This window comes from Balaenoptera musculus, chromosome 7 (genome assembly GCF_009873245.2).
Source record: "Balaenoptera musculus isolate JJ_BM4_2016_0621 chromosome 7, mBalMus1.pri.v3, whole genome shotgun sequence".
Lineage (NCBI taxonomy): Eukaryota > Metazoa > Chordata > Mammalia > Artiodactyla > Balaenopteridae > Balaenoptera > Balaenoptera musculus.
Genome location: NC_045791.1, coordinates 83,705,202 through 83,722,151, shown reverse-complemented (window position 1 = coordinate 83,722,151; position 16,950 = coordinate 83,705,202). Strand labels below are relative to the sequence as shown.

The 16,950-nt window shown below is 40.1% G+C and overlaps 1 protein-coding gene across 2 annotated transcripts in view; it reads right to left on the bottom strand.

The window, feature by feature from the left end:
* Positions 1–10,635: 10,635 nt before the first annotated feature.
* ADAM23 (ADAM metallopeptidase domain 23) overlaps positions 10,636–16,950 on the bottom strand; it is a 159,072-nt gene continuing 152,757 nt past the window's right edge. The window contains exon 26 of one of the 2 annotated variants that reach the window (XM_036858829.1): positions 10,636–14,318. In XM_036858829.1, coding sequence (XP_036714724.1) covers positions 14,270–14,318 — 49 coding nt within the window. In that variant the 3' untranslated portion in view covers positions 10,636–14,269. The remainder of the gene's footprint in view (positions 14,319–16,950) is intronic. The other variant, XM_036858830.1, reaches the window with a different exon arrangement.

The following is a 16,950-nucleotide window of genomic DNA, read 5'->3' as shown; positions in this document are numbered from 1 at the left end:
TGCTTATTTTGATATCTTATGCCTGTGGTTTCATTTCCACAGACTAGCCTCTCTCTAACAATGACACACATTTGATTAGCACCTACATTTTACCAAACATTACTTTCATATATATGGTCTCACATTTATTCTCCTCTTTCCCCCCAGTTTGCTGCTAAGGGATTTTCCTTGAGTAAGTTAGTTGGTAAGAATTAGAACATGGTTCTGTTTCCAAAACTTAGCTTTACACATTGTCATTTATCTGTCCTAAACAGTGTGCTTGTACAAACACATACACTGACTGTCACTCTCTATTCTCTTCACAGTAGTCTATCCTTATTCCCCTATTGGCTCCCCAATACCAACTGGGAGGGAGCATATGGCAGGTACAACTTACAGAGAGAATAATTTTAACAGGTTACATCTGGAATCAATCCATTACATCATCATTCTGACGTGTTAAAAAATATTCAGGAAACCAATAGGTCATTTAAAATGACATGACGCTAAATAACTGGTTTGACTGGCATTTGTCATCCGGAGAGTTGTTTCAGTTTTGTGCGGTTGCAGCCTAGGCTGAAAGAATGACTAGTGGAGAAGTAAATCGCAATTAGCTGATGTGACCCATGGGTAGATTTTCTGATTTTTGCCACTTGAAGCAATTCTCAAAGACATTAAAAAGGACTTCCGATTAATTTTAATGAAATTTGAGAGCAGTTATATAGATAGTTTGCATCTTCAGCAGTGCATCAATTTGCAAATGATGGGGCCAGCCTTTAAGAATAGGGTGCTTCTTTAACATTTAGGATCAGATAGTAAAAATAATTACTTTCTCTCATTTTTTTATGCTATTCCATCATTTGAAGATGGCAATAAACAAGAACAATTTTCTGGAATGCCTATTGGGATAAGTGGATTAGTCTTTAAGTGTCATCAGATTCATAAGGACAAGTTGGAGTAAGTAGTCAGATGATATTGGACATTGATTCTAAAATGTGCAGATAAGGAAAGCTACTCTGGAATACAAGAATGGTTCATTGGGCTTCCCTGGTGGCGTAGTGGTTGGGAATCTGCCTGCCAATGCAGGGGACACGGGTTCGAGCCCTGGTCTGGGAAGATCCCACATGCCGCGGAGCAGCTGGGCCCGTGAGCCACAATTGCTGAGCCTGCGCGTCTGGAGCCTGTGCTCTGCAACAAGAGAGGCCGCGATAGTGAGAGGCCCGCGCACCGCGATGAAGAGTGGCCCCCACTTGCCGCAACTAGAGAAAGCCCTGGCACAGAAACGAAGACCCAACACAGCCATAAATAAATAAATAAAATTTAAAGTTTAAAAAAAATAATAATAATGAATTAAAAAAAAAAACTTCAGCCCCTTATGCTTATAAAATTGACTTGTATCGACCAAATTCAAGTGTCATTAGGCACACATATCTGAAGCTACTGAAACCTACTAAAATATGCGGAGAGCACACACTGCTTCACCATTCAGCCACTCTGCAATCAGGCTCCTTTTAACCCTTCCCTCACCCCTTCCTTAAAAACCTTCAGAAATTGAGGTGACCACCCTTCCTGTAATGACCAGCAGCTCCTGAAGCAGAGTAAATTTCTTTTAACAGGCCCCATGCTTCTGACATATCTGAGGGTGAAATCCTAGGGGAATTTAAATTTATACATAATTTTTATAGGCATAGATTTAGAAGAGCATATTACATATTCAAATATATATACACACATCTATGTTTGTATGTATGTATATGTATATCCATCCTATCTTGGGATCCCATATTTGATGAAGTTTCATACCTAACACATATCTTGGGGCATCCATTTACACATGGCTTTGAATTAATAATCATGCAAGAAAATATCTAGACTCCAACAAATGTGCGACATCAGCAAAGTCATTGATTAAATCTTAGTGAGAAGTTTACAAATTCTCATATATAAGTTCGTGATTTTTTCCAGCTTGTAAGCCTGATCCAGAGCTGCTATCAGAAAATTGACCCCCTCTGCTCTCAAGCATGACATCTGCCCTTGATACCCAACATAGGTTGTCATCACCAGCGGAAAAAGAAATTTGATTTTGGAACAGATTTCTTGAGTTCAACACCTCTTCCTCACTAGGTAACAGGCATAAGTGAGAGAATTGTCCAAAAGATCTATTATACAACCATTGCATCGATCCAGTTCAAGACCAGAAAGATCAAGCAACAAACCACACACCAGAAGCATTTGCATTAAACTATTTATCGAATGCCCAGCTGGTCTGGAAATGCTCTAGTGTCCTGCTGGTTGTAAAGACTGTTGAACCCCTACCTTACCTTCCCCAGTTACAAATGTTTCAGACAGAAAACCTTAGACCACGGGAGAGAATCCGAGCAAACGAAATAAAGTTAAAGTCATGCTCATCTGCTAATAGACCCAAACTCTGTCTCTCACCACTTTTGAAAACTCATATTTACAAATATGACCGACTTCATTTCTAAATCACTGTAGTTCAACCAGTGTCCAGAACCAGGTTGTCAGTAGGTGTCTGATACCACGCTTCTCCCTTTCTCTGAAATGGTTCCCAGAACAAGTGTTAGCCCCATTTAACACATTGTATAGTACAGTCTTTCTCACATTGAATAGAAAGGTTAATGCGTTCTCAGGCCCTCAGAGAATCTATAAAAGAGGAAGAACAGTATTATGAGGGGTTGGGATTATTCCACTAGGGATGCTTTCAGGGTTTAATTTTTCCATGGTAGAAACAAAATCTCTTGTTTCCAAAGCAAGATGTCAACATCATTTTTAGCTGTCAACTACTTTTTGTGCAAGAAGTTCAGTTTTAGACAGCAATCACTTTTTTGTGCAAGGGATTCCATACTTATCCTTCTCTTTCACTATAATAAAAGTAAATATATATAAAGCTTTTTAACCAAACTAATTGCAAAGCTATTTAGCTAACTCTCAAATTATTGCAGGAAAGTCACCCAAACAGAGAGATGATTTATGTCACAAAATACTTGTAACAGTCTGCTAACAAAAGTGATATGTGATTTGTGGACATATGAATTGTTTGCCTTTCTGGGTAACTAACTGGAAATCCTACAAACTTTGATAGTCAAAGGATTTCTTCCACAAACATTCATCTGTAGTTCATTTGTCTGTAAAAAGTCAAAGGCTTTTTATTTCATATGGGCAGCTACCTAGTCGGTATAGACCCTGAGAACAAAGCAAAAATGGACTGAATGTCTACATTTTCCTCCTTTCATCTGAGTGTTTGGTCCATATAAATATTTGAGTACAAGGCTTTCTCAGAGTTTTTTTTAACTTTAGTAAAGAAAAAATTATTTCTTTGTTTCTAACCATAACTAATGAAATGTGGCTCCAGGCAACACATCACCAGGAAAGGAGAGGTTACACAAGAACTCAGTGACGTACAGAGCCATTTTGATTACCTGTAACCATGAGTTTCTACTTGGATTGGCTCCTTTTATTTCTTAGGTTCAACTCACATTTCTCAAAATACCAAATGCCTGATAAAATGCCTTAAGCATCTTATCTCTCTGCGTGGCATTGAAAATATGGTTTTGAGACTCAAGAACAGTTACCACCTTTCTTGTGTTCCACCTTAGGTCATAATGGCTCAGGAATAATATTTTTCTGCAGGGAGCTACCATGATGTTATTAATAAATAGCTACTCGGCTGACAAATCAATATTCAGCTCCTAATAAGTATGGGAGTGTCGTTCTCATCTCTTGTTTCTGAAATGCTGAATGCTTACAATTTCAGTTTCAGACCAAAATAGTATAATTATGGTTATAAGTCATGGAAGTAAGAAGTTTTTTTTTAAAATTCATTTTTTGCTACACAGAGATATGGTCAAAAGTTTCTTTAAGTGTAACCATCCCAATTTTCCTCAAAAAAAATTGTAAAGGTATTTTTATTAACCTGAGGGGGGAAATTTTTTTTTTTAATTCTTTTTTGGCTGTGTTAGATCTTCATTGCTGCGCACAGGCTTTCTCTAGTTTCTGCAAGGCAGGGGCTTCTCATTGTGGTGGCTTCTCTTGTTGCAGAGCACAAGCTCTAGGCACATAGGCTTCAGTAGTTGTGGCACGTGGGCTCAGTAGTTGTGGCGCACGGGCTTAGCTGCTCCGCAGCATGTGGGATCTTCCCGGACCAGGGCTCGTACCTGTGTCCTGTGCATTGGCAGGTGGGTTCTTAACCACTGCGCCACCAGGGAAGTCCCTCCTCAAAATTTTTTTGAGGAAAAACGGTCTGCTAATCACCAAGTATCAAACCTGGCCTTTAGCATTTACTCTTCTCTCTTTCATACGTTCCACAACCAGCTGCCCAGTTCTGTTGATTCTACGTGTGTGATCTGTCCCACTGCTTTCTGCATTTCCACAGCCCTGTTTCAGTTCTTCATTATCCTGGGTCTGTGGTGTGACCCTGGTATCCTAACCAGTTTGCCCACCTCCTGCCTCTCTTACCCACAGCCCATCATATACACTGCTGCCGGACAACTTCCATCCCTCCAAGCCTCAGAAACCTGCTTGCAGCAGCAAAGTCCATGCACGACAGCTCAAGATCTCTACAACTTTACCTGGAGCTGCAGGTCATTCCTCTCTTCCTGCTGTCCCCTTTATACACTTTATGCTCCAAATCAAACCAGTCGCTTGGCAACTGCCCCAGATGGGGTTCCCTGGGAAACAGACTCCGAGGCAGAGGTTAGTGGACAGAATGTTTATTAGGGAGTGCTTTTCTACAGCTGTGAAAGGGGACAGATGTAAGTAGGACCGGGCAGAGGAAGATGAGCTTCCATGAAGGCCCAACACAGGAGGAGCTTTTGGAGCCTGTCTGGTCCTGAGTTGGGGTGAGGAGGCTGGGCCTTGAGGAACCCACACTGATTCATCTTTGGATGTAGCCTACTTTGAGGGCAGTTTTCTTCATTAGGGGAAACCTCCAAAAGGGCCAACAGCTGATGTCTGCCTTCCAGCAGCACTCCCAGCAGATAGAGGAATAAACCCTTTATATAATCTCTTATTTCTCAAAGCAGATCTGAGCAGTGCATCATGCACCCGCCCAAGGGCACTTTTCTATAAGCTCAGTGGCAGGCTGAGACCTGTCTCTCAGTGCCCATTTCTAAACTTTTTCTTTAGTAGTAATATGCCTCCACCCCTGTTAAATTTCTAGTCTCCTTTGCAACTAGGTGTGACTAAGTTCCAATTTCTCATTGCATACTTTTCAACTCTCAATTTTCTGTTTTCACAGACACCTGGGTATTTATCAGGCTGATTTGTAATTACAGGTTTATATTTGGACTTTATGACCTTAAAAATAGGTTAGGAAAGCTGTTCACAATTACTTGGCTAATTAGTGACTAGTTTGTCACCGCGAAGCCCAGTGTTCTTTCCAGCACTTTTACTTGGTTTCCCTCACCTTGCATGGTAGACTGAAAAACACGGATATTCCTTTTTCTGACCAGACTCTCATAAATACTGAATTTGTTACAACAAGCAAATAAAAAGGCCGCTTGGAAATGGGAACTGAAAAGTAAAAGTGATATATGCAACAGCCAGATTGGTACCCAGAGGAACTGATAGGCCTTCCACGTCTCCTCCTTTCCTTTGCTTCCTGGAAGGTAGACAGGCTGATGGGAGCTGAAGCAGAGAATTTGTTCCATGAGACGGAAGATGTGTGCTAAGGATTTCACAGCAAGAAGATGGAGGGTGTGTACAGCCATCTACTAGCTCTGGATGGTTCATGTGAGAGACAAAAACTTCTATCTTGTTTAAGCTACTGGTCTTTTGGTCTTTGTTATTTCAGCTGAAATTGTACATCTAGTTCAATTTGCAACACTGTTCTCCCCATTTCCATATGTCCATAGTTCACCAGTTATTCAGATAACTGAATGCTTCCTCATCCAGAGACTCTTGTTGATCTCCCTACACCCCAAAGCAGGAAGTAGTATTTTCCTCTGCTGATCTCCCATGGTAGTTTATCTATTTTTCCTTTACCTAGTGTGACACTTTTATCATAAATGGTCACTCTTGAAATAATGTCATTTGTAGCAACACAGATGGACCTACAGATTATCATACTCAGTAAAACAGAGAATGATAAACACCATATGGTATCACTTATATGTGGAATCTTAAAAAAATGATACAAACGAACTTATTTACAAAACAGAAATAGACTCACAGACATAGAAAACAAACTTAATGGTTACCAAAGGGGAAAGGGTGGGGAGGGATAAACTAGGAGTTTGGGATTAACATATACACACTACTATATATAAAATAAACAAACAGGACCTACTGTATAGCACAGGGAACTATACTTAATACCTTATAATAACCTATAATGAAAAAGAATCTGAAAAAGAATAGATACACATATATGTATAACTGAATCACTTTGCTGTACAGCTGAAACATTATAAGTCAACTATACTTCAATAAAAAAAAAAAGAAATGCTCATTCTTTCCCTATTCTCAGCTCCTGTACTAAACTATAATGTCCTGTAGAACAGCATCTGGGTGTCATATTTTCTGACCCAGCATCTAGCAAAGATCTTTTATTTAGTAGACGTTTGTATTATTTGTTGACTCAATGAAGGTTTTTTAAAATATAGGATGAAAAGGGACATTCATGTCAATTTTCACTTAGTTTTGTAACAGAAAATGGTTTAACTCAACAGAGGTAACAGAAAAATCCCATTTCTTCTCTCACTTGACATCCTGCAGATTTGCAAGCTGATTAACACATTCCTTCTCAGGTGGAGTAAGTTTTGTAGGAATACATTTTTAACCTTTTCCTTTGGTCTTGCTATCCTCTCTCTCTCTCTCTGTCTCTCTCTCTCTAGTTCTAACAAATGTCCAGAATGTACATTTAGAGAGTGAAGTTATTACAATACAGATCCTCTAAACTGGGACACTCCCACTCTCTTCTAGTGGCGGCAGCAGTGGTTCCAGTTGTGGTTCCCAGCAGAATCAGCCCACAAACATAGGCAGAAACCTCAGCACTCTCTCTAACCAATGGTAGCTATGGCTTAGGGGCCAGGCAGCCACTAAGCTGCTTTAGCCAGCATTGAGATACGCCTATTTGCCAACACTGGACCAGTTCATCTCCCACAAATGAGCACATCTGAATAAGCTTAGCACACGAAGCACCACAAAAAGGAAGTAGCTTCAGGCAGGCTGTCTTTGATTCTCTGTGGCTTTCACATCCACGTGAAACAGCAGTAAGTTGACATATAAGTGGGCAACTCATGAGAACGCCTCTGTGACCCTTCACACAGCCACCTTCAGCCCTGACTGGGGTCAAGGCCACGTCTGCGCACTCACTGGAACTATCAGACGATTGCAGGGGCCACACGTGAAAACGTCTCATTATTTGATGCAGAACTTGGACCCACTAGGGGCCATGGGCTCAATCCTGTGCAAAGACAAGTTCTGTTTACACTGCCTTTATCCACACAGTGTTTTTGAAATATGAATTGGCTGCATGATTTAAAAACTAGGAAATTTTAGATACATATCTGGACTTAGGGCTTCTCTGGAAAGATAAATGGGAGGGGCAACCAGGGGTCCAATTTTCCACACGGTGACCATTGGCTGGAGCTGAGCAGAGACAGGGTGTGTGCTCTCCGGCTCAGCTCAGGCTCCTTCACTCTCGCATCTCCTAGACTGAGTTGTCCTACTCATCCGGGGAACTGGCTCCTGCAGACGTTAAACGGTTCACCCTTGCTTCACAGCCATTTCACCTATGTAGGAAGAGCAGTTTAAACCTACTGAGTACCGTCCTTTCACTATCTTTACGGGAGTGACATTGGCTCGGTAGCGGAAGCACTGTCTCTTGCTGCAGGGCAGAGGCCTCCCTGATGTCATTTACCGTTTTCAGTTTTCTCCCTGACACCTGGGTCTGAAGAAGCAGGGAGCTTTGCTGTAAGCTCATTTACCTCCTGAGGCTGGAAGCTATTTAAAGCTCCAAAGAGATCTGAAGAACTCTTGATACCCTCCTGATCATTCAGGATGAAGATTTTTCTGTTTTGTTTTGTTTTGCCTTGTTTTTGGAGGACCATTCAATTTCCTGGGCCGATTTGGCTTTCAGTGATCATCACAGTCAGATAAATGTTCTCATGAGTGAACTCCGCGGGGTCACAAGTGCAGCCTTTGCAGCCACACCAGGGCAAGTGTGTGTGCTCACAACATCAGCTGGCAAAGGTGCATCAGCAGATCCCAGCAGGACAACTATTTTCAGGTAATGAGGGATCATGGCATTTCCTTTCTCTCCGCAAGTCAGGTACGTGACCAATAACTTGTTCTAGTCAAGGAGCCAGAGAGGCTAATAGGTTTTTGAAAAGATTGAGGAAGGTTAACCTTCTCTCCAAGGCATAAAAGATAGATAAACACTAACTTTGGTGGACCGGAAGTGAAGGTGAACTTGGAAAATGATTTTGACCCCTCATTAACTGAAGGACTTACTAAATGTTGCTTTAAAAGCATTTATGGTTCTTATCCACCCCCTCACGCCAGACTGAGATTAGCCAGGGATTTTTATGCTCAGAAAATATGAGAGGTTTACAGGTCAGGTCAAGAAGCCCTCTATGTCATTAATGACAGCCCCAAATACTAAAGACTGATCCATGATGAGTTCATCAGTGGAAAAATATCTAAAAATATAAGGTTTTGATGGAGAACCTCATAATCATCATCATCATCATCACTCAAGCAAAAGAAATCCAGATATCTGAAGCAGAAAACTAGATCTGAATATTACAGGTTATTCTACTCCCATGGCATTTGTAGATGGACTTCCTTCTGTGAACCAAAATGAGCCCTGGTTAAACATAATACGTGATCATGGTTTGAAGGTTCAACTGCACGGCCTTTCGCTCAAGTGCCACCTCCTCTGTGAAACCCTCCTTGATCTCAAGGGCAGGGATAGAGTCTCCCTCCTCTCTTCTGAGGCACTTAATTACTTAACGTCTATTGGGGCACTTATCACATCGAATGTAAATGTTACATTTAAAAGATTGAGAGCTCAGAGTCATTGTGTCCTTAAGACCTGGCACAGTACTGTAGAATTTTTATAGATCAAGTTCAGGAAAGGTAGGAAGGAAAGAAGAAGGTGGGGGCTGGGATGGGAGAGGGGGGTTGGCGGGCTAGCAAAATGGAAGGAAACACGGGCCAGGTGGAAGGAAACAGACATTTAGCACTACTTACCCGAAGTGTCTGAGCTCTTCTTCTTGGGTCTTGAAGCATGCTGCTTCCTGTGCCTTGAGTGTTTCCCACTTTATTAGACTAGTGAACTTGTCATCTTTCAAGATAGTTCAACGCTCATTTTTGGAAAGCTTTCCTGCATCCCTCTTCCCACATCAGTTCTCTTCTATTCATTTCCTACATGATTTAGTTTACTTATCACCTTGGGCTCAGAGGTTTTTGATTTTGTGATTTTCAACACATGTCTCTCCCTGCTAAATTGTGAACAACTTTAGGCCAAGAATTTTCTTTTGTTCCTTCAATTCCCAGCAAGAGTTCCTGGCATAGAGGCTTAATAAATGCTTGTCGAATGAATAAATTAATGAGTAGAAATCCCTAAGTTTGTACATTAACCTAAAGGGGGCCTACATTAAATTTGAAAAGTTACTTAGGATCCCATTGTGAGCATATGGATTATCTACTTATTTATTCATGTCAAAGTTTTGACTCTAGGACTGCTGTTAGATTTTCTAGGAAGTTTTTGGTTTCTGGGTCACCTTTCACAGTCAGTTACCAAGGGAGCAAGGAGAATTCAATACAATGTCAAATTCAAAAAAAGAATGAGAAAGGAAAACATATAAAAATCAGATAATTCCTTTAAAAGTCAAATATAAATTGTACTCTAATGTTCTTTCTTATTTAAAGTATAATATTCATATTATTTTAAGTGTTTCATATTTCTTTTATTGCATGAAATGACAGAGAAACAAATGAACTATGGTGAGTGGACATAACATTTACATAAGACTTCAGACCTGGGCAAAAGAGGCTCTTTGAGGGGAAATGTAAGTAGGGTGACTATGGGAGGATAAGAATTGATGAAGACTAGAAAAATAAACAAGGGTGAGGCCATGAAAAGCAGCCAGCACTTTAAGTCACATTATTAAGTTTGGACTTTATCCTATAGGAAATGAAGACCTCCTGCAAACTCTACCAGAGGAATGATGTGGTCAGATTAGGCTCTTTCCGTGTTAGTGCAGTATACACATGTGAGGTACACATGAGGTACACGTGAGGTACACGTGAGATACATGTGGCTGTTGAGCACACACCAAAAGATGGCAGTAGGGAGGGAGAGGAAACACTGAGAGACCTTCATGAAGAATGAATATTATTTGATGACCAATCCCATGCAAGGTGTGAGGAAATACCTTCCTTCTTTGAATGTTTCTGATCATACAATTTAGATAACCAAATACTTCTATTTTCTTTTTAGTTTGATTCTAATGGTACCAGGTCAAAAGTGTGGATGCTATGACTAGCCATCCCCTCTTTAAACCCAGAAGAGAGACACTAAAGAAAAAAAAAAGGTAATGGTATAATCCTAAGGTGGTTTTTTTCCCCTGACTTATAAAAAGCAAAGCATTTCCAATAAATCCACTGAAACTGAATCCTCATCAGCAATATATTTATCATTAATCAGAGATTTTATTTTGCTCCATTGACTGATTAAATTTTTAGTGAGCCTTTGATTAAGAGACCAGTGCTAAAACTCTTGATCGTGTCAGGCACACAGCCACTTCATCAACAATACAAGAGAACACAGAAAAAGGGTTTAAGAAAAATGATCAAAGTAAAAAGCTACAACACTCAATGTTAACAAAAGTTTTAATATACACTTGACTACAGATGCATACAATGACTACTGAATCTCCATCCATAGACAGCCAACAAGGTATGAACGAATTTATTAACTTCCAACAAAACTTCAGGTTGTGCACTTAAAAAACTGGAAACTATTTAAAAATAAAAATTAACAATGGAAGCAATAATGGCTATAAAATATGATGGGATTACTTTAAAGAAAGGGTTCAAGTACTGTTTGGAAAGTTCTTCAGACACTAGTCTTTGAGAATTTTGTGCATTTCCCATCTTTGCATAGTAAAAAAAGAAAAACAGAAACTAAACCCACACACATACCACTTGGTAAAACTCCACAGCTCTACGTGATTCATGTTTTATAACATGCACTTATGTGTACTGCTCATTTATCTAATAGGAGTAGCTCTAATTTGATGGGCTCATGCAGTATCCCAGGGTGAGCAATGAAGTCAGTGCACATCTCCTCATCCATGTGTTATTAATTAATGTAGCAAAAGTAAGCAGGTGAAATGGGAACGTGTCATCACTTAACACTAACTCTTGTTGGGTAACATTAAACAGTGATATGCTTGTGTTTTGAGCTCAAACGAATAAAAAGGCATATTCACACCACAAGAATCAGCAAATGAATGGCATATGCAAGAGAAAATACAACAGAGTTTGAAACTACATAACCTAATACCATCAAAAATAACTATAATCCACTGTTCACAACTGGTATGGTTGCATTATCTTTCATAGTCATACACAGATAGCTTAAAGCTTGTGTATTTTACATATACACACAAATAATTTAACACTGGAGCATAGGTTTCGTTACCTATGAAATTGCCAGTCTAACAAAAAGTTACACTGACATTTGCCATATGTACATAATATTTGGGGACCACTGTGGTCTGATTTAAAACATAACATCGCACATTTACAATGTTGTTTGTGAAATGCTCAAAAGTTAACAATAGATTTAACTTGTTTGCACTACCATGGTTTTGTATCTATTAAGTCACCAGTGGTGCCTCTGGAACAGCAGTGAAATGTGTACGGTGGACTCAGCAGCAGCTAAGTATCCACTGATGAATAGGACCCAGCAACAGAGAGATATAAACAATGTGGTGACAGGAAGAGATGCTGAGTAATCCGAGTTTCCTCCAAGCTTCCTCTAAGAGCCAATGCTGCTTGGTAGAGGGATACACCCTGTGTCTTATGAAGCCAAGAGTAAGGCTGATAAACCTTGTAGGTAGCCCTGTTAGTACAATATAAACATACAGCTAGTTCTAGAGAAAGACTGCATACCTGTGTAGCACCTAGGACTCAGAAAGCAGTAACAGGATTAAGATGTTAGGTTATGGTTTATTGTAGCATATAGAAATTAAGGTTTCTGCTCTATGATTGCGATACTTCCACAATTAAAGATAACTTGGGGAAACCCCCACTGTTTAAGCAGTACATTTTTAGGACTTAATCCTTTGCAAAGTCCAAGCAAGAGTGGTGAGACTAGTGTCATGAATCTCGCTGAAGAGGAATTTAAAACTCAATCTAGCAACTAATTTGGTTGTCATGAAGAAGTGACTAGTACAATTGGATGTCCTGTTTCTAAAAACAGGACATTAAAGAAGTGTGGGCTCTTTGGGGGCCTTCAGTAAAACTCATCTCTAGAAGAATGCTCACAGAAAGGATCATGTACAAGTTTTTACATTCAAAACAAAGCTGGGACCAAATTTCTTTATGAACTTATATACTTAACACTTGAACAAAAGCTATCTTGACCATAAATGGAAGAAGAATTCAATGACAGTGAATTAAATTTAGAGGGACCTGGGAACCCAGATTACATCTGCAAATCTGCCTGGAGGGCAAAGAAGGGTGTGAATTTGTATATAGTAGAATCCCGTTGTAATCCAGCGCAACATTCCACGGACCGGCCATACACTGTGGGCCAAACATGGTTTGTTGAAAATACAACACACAGAAGTAAAGCCTATTTTAACAATGCTCACAAGAAGGTAATTGTTGTTTCTGTCCCCATTACCAGCTTTACAGTGGGTATCTACCATATATATTTTGAGGCAGGAAGTTGAAAGCATGAATGAAATATTGACAATAATAGATATGAATAAAATGGAAAGCTTAATTTCTTCCTCAAGCTTTCAACATTTAAAAATTATTTTTTAATTTAAGGCTTTAAGTTTATCCTCCTTTCACATTGAAGACAGGGAAAGAAAACTGTCAGAACCAAAAACTAAAATCATGAGATTGGCACTTTTGTGATTAATTTGAGAGGGTGTCTACTTTCTTACATTATATACATATGTTTATAATGACATCAAAAAAAATTTAAAGACTTAATACATACATTTGCATTTACATAATTTTTATATTTTTCATATGGGTTATTTTGTTCTTTGTGTCCCCCACCCTTTGTTTATTTTTGGTTTCAAGCATTTCAGCTCATTCAAGCATTTCATTTTTTAATTGTACCTGTTTTGTGCCCCAAATCCCTGAATCTGTGGCCACATCTGTCTTTTTTTAAGCAAACCTAAGAATCACTGTACAACATGTTACAAGAGAGAAGGACAGAGACAGAAAGAAATAGAGAAAAGAACCCAAAAAGATGGGGAGCAAACAATAAACTCAAATTTACAGAGAACCTTTACAAGAGAAATATTTCAGTACAGACAAGTGAAAATGATGTGTCAAAATCTCTTATTTCCATATTTACATTTATAAAAGAACTATACAACAGCTTCATTGTTCAAATTCCAGCTCCCATTTCCAAAGGATGCTCGGTCCAGGAGAAAAGACAACGGGAAAGTGAATCAACAAGAGCAGGGGTGTGTGGAGCTCCTCGTGGCCTGGTCTAGACTAGGGGGCTGGGGGTCAGGCAGCTTCCATGGGCTCATCTGTCACCTTCACCTTAGGAATTCAGTTGCAGGTTTTGCTGTGGATTGGCTTGTTAGCTGCTTGTTGTATATATGCCATGCAGATTTTACCCTTTGATCTTCATGCCACCGGAGTGTGTCATTGGTAGGAAAAGAAAAAACAAATCATGCCAAACCATTTAGAAGATATAAAGTGCCAACAGGCTGAGGAAAGAAAAAAACATTTGCTATTTTTTAATGGTTCTTTTATTGCACTTAATTTTTGTTGTTGTTCCTTCTTCCTTTCATTGGAAAAAAAAAAAGATTCTGAAATCGTTCTTTTTATAACATTGTCTTTTGCTCCCTTTTATTGACAGGTGGTGGGAGGGGGTTCTTTGAAATTATTTCCAAAAAGGACAGTTTTCTTTTACCCCATCCCTGTCACCCCAACTTTAGTTCTGTAGTCATTACCACCCAGTGTTTTTGTTTACAGACTTAATAGTTCCGGCAACGATGCTGCAAGTATGTCATACCCAGAATCCAACAGTGCGAGATGCCGTTCATCCAGTGCCGCTGATTCAGATGGGGCCTTGCTGAGTAGGATCGAACCTCCTCTTCTTGACATTTCTTCCAGAGTGCGTCAAAAGAAGATGCAAGCAGAGGGGAAAAATCCACAATATTAATCAGATCGTGATGAGAGAAGGGTAATGATAATGACAACAATGCTAGTTCCAGAGCAAAGTAATCAACTGGCCCCCCTGAGGCAGATTTTCCAAAATAACTTGAAATTGAAACACAGAACGGCTCACACTTTTGGATGTTGTTACAACCTCCCTGCCAGTGTATATTCATTTATGAATACCAAAAGAAGCTTCAAGTTGTTCATTGTAAGTCACAGAAAGCCTCAGCAGCCCAATTTGTCTATTTCAGAAGTAAATGACATGGCTAATTTTAACTAGATGTAAATTATTCCAGGGAGGCTCTCCCACTGAGGGGGCTATTAGCAAAACTAAGAAAAATTCTGCAGGTCTTAGAGCTACTTCCTTCCAGAACTTGAGAGTTCTATATCAGTGGATCAGCCTTTGTCAAAGTGGGAAAAAAAAAAAAAAAAACAACTTTGCTCTACTCAGTTATCTTGCTGCCTTGGTGGTGTGAGCTCTTACCCTACTCTGGAACAAGCATTTTTCTTACCTAGAAAGCTGAAAACCTGAGTGCACAGTAAGACAGTACACTCAAGGGAGAATGGACACAGGCTTGGGTTAGTTAAGCAAATGCAGCAGCTTAGCTTAGTTTGAAGTAAGCAAGTTAAAATGCCTTGCTCATGGTGTCCGGTCTCCTAAAAAGAGGTTCCTACGTTTAAAAAGAGAAAAGAAAGAACCAGCAAGACACTACAAGGCAACAACAAAAGTTAGTTGCAACCTCCCCGTGGTCTGGCTTCATGTGGGGCATCAAGCAAGGGGGCTCATGCATTCAGTCTGCACACTGGGCGGGTGCAACGCAGCTGCCACCGCGGCATCATGCAAAACTGGACACCAAGGGGTCCCCAGGATCCCTCATTCCCCTGCCCACTCACTTGGGGCCACCTGGATACCCTTACAGCCCTAAGTACCAAAAGGATTACAGTATATTCCTCCTCGCCCATAGGTAATTCAAAATAAAAACAATACCAAAGCTCAAAATATGTAGAAAGACATCCTGCAAAGTTCTTTTTTTTTTCCAAGATGACCACTTTTATGCTTCTCTTTTGAAATAGCAAAAATAAAAATCTTTAAAGAAAATCTCCCTTCTCTTTTTTTAACGTTTTCATTATGGCATCTTCATTAATGGCTTAAACATGTGGATCACTGGCTAACATGGAGTGCAAACACTATTTCCAACAGTGCTACTTCTTTCTCTTCACCATTCCCCACCCCTTCAACCCTCTTTTGGGTCAGTATTCTTAAAAGCAGCCATTACTGACGCTGCCCAGGAAAGAGGGGTGAGAACAAACAGGAAGTCTCCCGAGATGTGTCTGTCACTGAGCTAGTTTCCTGCAGAGCACAGGACCTGTGTCTCTACCTACGTTCACTGCCCTTGAAGGTAGATGTATAAGGAACCACACGTCCTGCGAGTCAGGTGGGGAAAAACAGGGACTGCTTGACCTTGTGAAATGACCCTGAAGGACTAGGAGCCCCAACCTATTTAGAATGTATTGCTGGAACGCATGAGAAATGTTAAACTAATGTCTCCCCAATTAAAAGCGGATATGGAGGAAAGATCAAGTGTGCTCATGCTACCCATGTAAATGACTATATTGCCCTCATTCAGATTCAGGGAACGTCAGATAAATAGCCACGTTTACGGTCATAATGGCAATCTGGTTCTTTTTTTTTTTTTTTTGGCCGCACCGTGCAGCTTGCAGCATCTTAGTTCCCTGACCAAGGATCGAACCCAGGCCCACGGCAGTGAAAGCACTGAGTCCTAACCAGGAATTCCCTGGTTCATTTTTAAATGGAGATATGAAATTCCATTTCAGCCTGGCATACAGGCAACCTCTAGTGTCCAAAAGCTTGTGCTCCTTTTAAAAGTCAGTTTTTGAAGCTTAGATTGCATTTTTTATACAAAAAATGTTCTACAGTATGACTGGACTCCCAGGGCAGACCAGGAGGCCAAGCCACCCTCCTGTCTATGGGAAAATGGACTCTAGAAACTAATGGGGAGTTCCAGGACCACGTTTCCTCCACTGATGTCCCAGCAGGGAGAAAGTGGAGCCCCGTGATGAAGACAGAGAGGGATACTCCTGCACCAGGCTGATTTTGAGGGCTCCTCAGGGGTAAACTGTAAAACCACTATGGGCTACTGTATGTTGAGAACTGCCTGTCAAGTCTTTTTGTTCTATTTTAATGTGAAAGCACTACTCTCGTGCGTAGGTGCTTGCTGCTTTTCTTCCACAAGTGTTTCCTCTGAATACCTCTGCTCACTAGATTCTGAAGGCAGCTCACTTTTTCATCATAACCTGCAAGGCATTTCTGGATCATTATAAAATATTAGTGTAATCCATAAACCCTGCATTGACCCAGTTTTCATCCATTTTCACTGCTTCTGAAAAACCTGTACTTTTGTCTACTATATATTATACTACATATACATCTATACAAAATTTTTAAAAAACACTTCAGGTAACAATAACCATCTTGGAATTGCAAAGTCTTAGGTCTTCTTTTAAGGGTATGTTTATCCACCACTAAGACCTTCTTTTCTTTCCATGATGAGTCATCAC